The following is a 5,560-nucleotide window of genomic DNA, read 5'->3' as shown; positions in this document are numbered from 1 at the left end:
AAAAGGTCTATAACTCATGGAGCTGCTAGAAGGTCCGTAACTCATAGTCGCAATTGTAAATGAGAACTTGTTCTCAACTTGCCTACCTGGTTAAATAAAGGTGAAAAAAAGGTCTGTAACTCGTGGAGCTGCAAGAAGGTCCATAACTCAAAACTCTACTAAATGGCATTTTTTATTGCTCTTCATTGAAAAAAATTATATGACAAAATTCTATAAAAATATATCTACAAAAAAAACATTTAAAAAAATAAATTGCAGACCAACTGCAGTACCCACAGGTTGAAAACCATAGGCATTCTATACACCACTGATGAGAAAGAAGCCAGAATTAAATGATACAGGACAGGTGTCAGTTATAGAGATTGTCCCATTATGGTGTGTGAGAGCGTGGGCAGAGCCATTGAGGCTATTTTCTTCATTTTCTTTTACAAAGTTTTCATTGGTGATTTACCCCCACCTGCAGTGATGCAGTCCTGAACCAAAACTTTGAAGACAATGCTCTGATCATTGATCGCGCATACACACCATAGGCATCCCCACCCAGCTGACTACTAAGTGGAAGCCTTTAATGGCGATATCTATGCTAAAACCGGTTTATTCCAAGCAGAGATCTCTAGACATCTCTATGGCGTCAGTCCTTGTACATTCCACAACACTACTTCCAGTATTTATGCTGCAATAGTATGTGTCGGGGAAGGCGAGGGTCAGTCTTGTCTATTTCTGAGTATTGTCTTATCTGGGTGTCCTGTGTGAATTTAAGTACGCTCCCTCTAATTCTCTCTCCCTCCGCTCCTGGAGGACTTGAGCCCTGGGACCTACCTACCTGGCCTGATGACCCCTTGCTGTCCCCAGTCCACCTGGTCGTGCTGCTGCTCCAGTTTCATCGGTTCTGCGGCTATGGAACCCTGACCTGTTCACCGGACGTGCTACCCGTCTCAGACCTGCTGTGTTCAACTCTACAGACAGCAGGAGTGGTAGAGATCCTCTTAATGATCGGCTATGAAAAGTCATGACATTTACTCCTGAGGTGCTGACCTGTTGCACCCTCGACAACCGCAGATTACTATTTGACCCTGCTGGTCATTTATGAACATTTTGGCCACGTTCTGTTATAATCTCCAACCGGCACAGCCAGAAGAGGAATGGCCACCCCTCATAGCCTGGCTCCTCTCTAGGAAGTCTTTCCTAGCCCCGTGCTTCTACATCTGCATTGATTGCTGTTTTAGGCTGGGTATCTGTATAAGCAATTTATGAATACACTTGGTTACTGTGCCACCTGATTGCAGATGAGAACACTAGAGCTGCAACATGTCACTGTATGTGATGTTTGCTAGGTGGAAATGGTCAGAGCAAATTGCCCAGTCAAATCAGTGAGTACAGGCTAGAAGCAGAGTATTTCAAACCACCGTCGCTGCTAGAGAGGCTCCCACCCAAGGGAGATTCAGCCCAATATATGTGCAATCAGCAGTCATGTAGAAGTTCAGCAGAAATGTTGGGTTGAATCACTACCAAATATCCATAGATCCCCCACCAAAAAAAAATCAAGTTTAATGAGTCATTCAGAGGAGAAATAGGATTGTTTTTACTTGTGCCACTTCAGTAGGTTACAACAGTATTAATGCTGACAGCAGTAGGCGGTGGCCTCTGCGAAAAGCCCCAAAGACCCCCCCCCCCCCAAAAAAACTTGTTTGACATTCTATTCTCCATCTAGACAAAAGACGGGACATTTATGGAGTTGTTTTATGATGCGTTTATTGAGAACCCTGACACAACATGACTAGGTGTAACAGAGACCGTTACCACGGCAGTGGGGAATGTGTTGCTGTCACGTTGAGTGTAGGACTCCAACAGTGTTGGAATGTGGGGCGGCAAACACCTGGTTTGTTTAACCCTTTAATATTCCTCTCCCTCCTCATCCTCTTCTCCCACGCTGTCAGTGCCCACCTCTTCATAGTCCTTCTCCAGGGCAGCCATGTCCTCTCTGGCCTCAGAGAACTCTCCCTCCTCCATGCCCTCACCAACGTACCAGTGCACAAAGGCTCTCTTGGCATACATCAGGTCAAACTTGTGGTCCAGACGGGCCCAGGCCTCAGCGATGGCTGTGGTGTTACTCAGCATGCACACGGCCCTCTGGACCTTGGCCAGGTCTCCTCCAGGAACCACCGTTGGGGGCTGGTAGTTGATACCCACCTTGAAGCCAGTGGGACACCAGTCCACAAACTGGATACTCCTCTTGGTCTTGATGGCAGCGATGGCAGAGTTGACATCTTTGGGAACAACGTCACCACGGTACAGGAGACAGCAGGCCATGTATTTGCCGTGACGAGGGTCACACTTCACCATCTGATTGGCTGGCTCAAAGCAGGCGTTTGTGATGTCAGCGACTGACAGCTGCTCGTGATAGGCCTTCTCAGCGGAGATGACTGGGGCATATGTGGCCAGAGGGAAGTGGATACGGGGGTAGGGCACCAAGTTGGTCTGGAACTCGGTCAGATCAACATTCAGGGCTCCATCGAAACGCAGGGAGGCAGTGATGGAGGAGACGATCTGACCAATGAGCCTGTTGAGGTTGGTGTACGAGGGACGCTCAATATCGAGGTTCCTACGGCAGATGTCATAGATGGCCTCATTGTCCACCATGAAGGCACAGTCAGAGTGCTCCAGGGTGGTGTGAGTGGTCAGGATGGAGTTGTAGGGCTCCACCACAGCCGTGGACACCTGGGGAGCTGGGTAAACGGCGAACTCAAGCTTAGACTTCTTTCCGTAGTCCACAGACAGACGTTCCATCAGCAGGGAGGTGAAACCAGAACCGGTGCCTCCTCCAAAGCTGTGGAAGATGAGGAACCCCTGGAGACCTGTACACTGGTCAGCCTGAATGGAGAAATGGTACAATAACATGTTATGCCAGTAAGAATACAATGGAGAACACATTTGCCCAGTTTTACACAGAAACTAGGTAGGACCACCCAAAAAACACCTTTTAGATAGTCTTCTTCCATAGAAGAACCTTGAAGGAAAAAGGTTCCCTGTAGAAACCTAACTAGAACGCCCATTTCAGAATGATGACTCACCAGTTTGCGTGTCCTGTCCAGCACGATGTCAATGATCTCCTTGCCGATGGTGTAGTGACCGCGGGCGTAGTTGTTGGCAGCATCCTCCTTACCAGTGATCAGCTGCTCAGGGTGGAACAGCTGGCGATAGATACCTGTCCTCACCTCATCTGAAAAACAAAGATAGTCAGAATATTAAAATCAACTCAGTTAAAAGATTACGAACCAATAGACTTCCTGTAGGATGTCTCATCTTACCGATGACAGTGGGCTCCAGATCTACGAAGATGGCTCGGGGGACATGCTTTCCGGCTCCGGTCTCACTGAAGAAGGTGTTGAAGGAGTCGTCTCCACCTCCACGAGTCTTGTCACTGGGCATCTGTCCGTCCGGCTGGATCCCATGCTCCAGGCAGTACAGCTCCCAACAGGCATTGCCCATCTGGACTCCGGCTTGGCCCACATGCATGGAAATACACTCACGCTGAAAGAGAGGAGGTACAAGAGATCAACCACATGGAAACTTGAATCAAATAATGCCTAGAGGCAAATGTTTAGGTTTAAAGCCGTTTCATAGAATATTAAAGAGTCAACTAACATGATCGTTTTTTAAACTACTAGACAACCTTGCTTTCTCCATTTCATCATCTATTACAATAATATAATGTCCTAACATATTAGAATTTTGAAGCATCTACAGTTGGTAATAAAAAAAATCTCCTAAGCCAGTGTTAAAGTGCCAAACACAAGGTCTGAGGATATTCAAAACACCATTCGTTCCCCCCTTAGGGAAATATTTCCCCCTTAGGGGTGGTTGAACGAAGCAGAAGGATCTCGTTTACATTTTAGGACTACAAGCTGGCGAGCGCGGTGTAGGCCGTCAATGTAGATAATTTATTCTTAACCGACTTGCCTAGTTAAATACATATGATTATTCAAAGTCATTGGCTCTATCCAAGATGATCAAAAACGCAATGTATCAAGGGTCAATGGTGACTGACTGATCTACAAATAATAGTCTTAATTTGTAGATCAGTCAACCATCGTTTTGATGCTCTCAAACAGCCATTGGCTAGGCTATCCTCTTGGTCATCATCTTTGGTATACAGCACTCATACTGTAAGTTATCTTGCAAATCCTCTGCCATTTGAGGTGTTTTTTTTAATGACCCTGTATCTTTAAGAGCAGAGAAGCAGAGACGAAAAGGTGTGCCTTGTTCCTGTGCGCCACCCCCTACTCCCCCGCTCTCCTTTTCTCCCTCCAACCAGCTGCGCACCAACTGCAGTGGAACAGCGACAGATCTCACAGAAAATGGCTACCATCCTAAACCGCTTCTCTTCTTCGCGTCATGTCATCCTCCTCTCTGAAATGCCGAAATCTCTTTTTCAAAAAAAAAAACATTTGAAATATAATTTAATAAAATCTGCAATTCGTGTTTTTGTCCTGAAGCTGTGTTTAAAAGAAAAATGTATTTAAACAATGGACAGGATATGAACAAGTAGAACAATGACCCACATTGGATGTACAGCTATAGATTTTCAAACAAATATATATTTTTTTAAATTTAACCTAAATAATTGTAAATCACATGTATACTTAATTAGCTGTATACATAACACTCTAACATCGACATATGAAGAAAGAACAGGCAACGCAGAGAATCCGCTGATAATGAGAGTTAAGGGCGGGAATCAAAGCCAATTGCGCATTAGATTACATTCTCAGGATGGGTGAACTTGGTACGTTGATATTTCTTAAGGCATTCATTTTTACTTAAAACAGTACGTTTTAAATACTTTATAGAACGATGAGTACACAGTGACGTTGTCATTGCCTCGTTAAATAAAGGTTACATTTAATTACAAAATAAATAGGCAAAACAAATTTCAGGCACGTGCCACCTCCATGGTCTTTATATAACAGAATCCATCGTCCACATGCTTTTCAACTTTACCTAATCCTATCATTGTCGTTTGAATACCATGTGAAATAAATACATAAATAATTTTATAATCTGCGTCAGCACTCACCATTTTGTCTAGTTTTCTTTTCCTTCACAGGCTGACGTCGAGGATTCAGAAGAGAAGGCAGAACTGTCGGAGAATGGAAGAGGTGGGGGTTTTATATGCCTGGAAAGCAGACAGACAGGCAGTAAATTAGTAAGTCCCTCCTCCTTCAGGAAGCTACAGCAGAGTCTGGTTGGCTGGGGACACGGTTGGTATGAAAAGAACAAGTCCCTCCTCCTACAGGAAGCTACAGCAGAGTCTGGTTGGCTGGAGACACGGTTGGTGGGTCGTTCTTGAATTGCTGTTGCCTGGAGAGAAATAGTAATGGCGTCTTTTTGTAGGCATTAACTCCGACATGGTTCGTTGGATGAAAATGAATTACGTTTTGGTAGGGATTTCGTTCGATAAAGGCCGAACATGGGTTATGTGGTAAACACAGATATAGGAGATTTTATACGTTTTGTTCTATGAGATTATCTTCATTAGCTAACTTCACTTCTTTTTTGT

General features: G+C 44.8%; 1 protein-coding gene across 1 annotated transcript; it reads right to left on the bottom strand.

Annotated features, from left to right (window-relative positions):
- Positions 1–1,735: 1,735 nt before the first annotated feature.
- LOC135518902 (tubulin alpha chain-like) lies at positions 1,736–5,181 on the bottom strand. The gene is made up of 4 exons (XM_064943851.1): positions 5,078–5,181; positions 3,309–3,531; positions 3,072–3,220; positions 1,736–2,871 (listed from the first exon to the last, which is right to left on the bottom strand). Exons 1-4 carry the CDS (start codon positions 5,078–5,080, stop codon positions 1,894–1,896), a joined length of 1,353 nt encoding a protein of 450 aa, XP_064799923.1. The 5' UTR covers positions 5,081–5,181; the 3' UTR covers positions 1,736–1,893.
- Positions 5,182–5,560: the final 379 nt, after the last annotated feature.

The sequence above is a fragment of the Oncorhynchus masou genome, chromosome 29 (assembly GCF_036934945.1).
Source record: "Oncorhynchus masou masou isolate Uvic2021 chromosome 29, UVic_Omas_1.1, whole genome shotgun sequence".
Taxonomy (NCBI): domain Eukaryota; kingdom Metazoa; phylum Chordata; class Actinopteri; order Salmoniformes; family Salmonidae; genus Oncorhynchus; species Oncorhynchus masou.
The sequence above is the reverse complement of the archived record's forward strand: the minus strand, read 5'-3'. Positions and strand labels throughout refer to the sequence as shown.

What these genes read in the sequence shown, in the direction of transcription:
- LOC135518902 (XM_064943851.1), bottom strand. An exon ending in TCTGGAGCCCACTGTCATCG is followed by an intron (nt 3,221 to 3,308) that starts GTAAGATGAGAC and finishes TTTGTTTTTCAG; the next exon opens with ATGAGGTGAGGACAGGTATC. An exon ending in TGGACAGGACACGCAAACTG is followed by an intron (nt 2,872 to 3,071) that starts GTGAGTCATCAT and finishes TTCTCCATTCAG; the next exon opens with GCTGACCAGTGTACAGGTCT.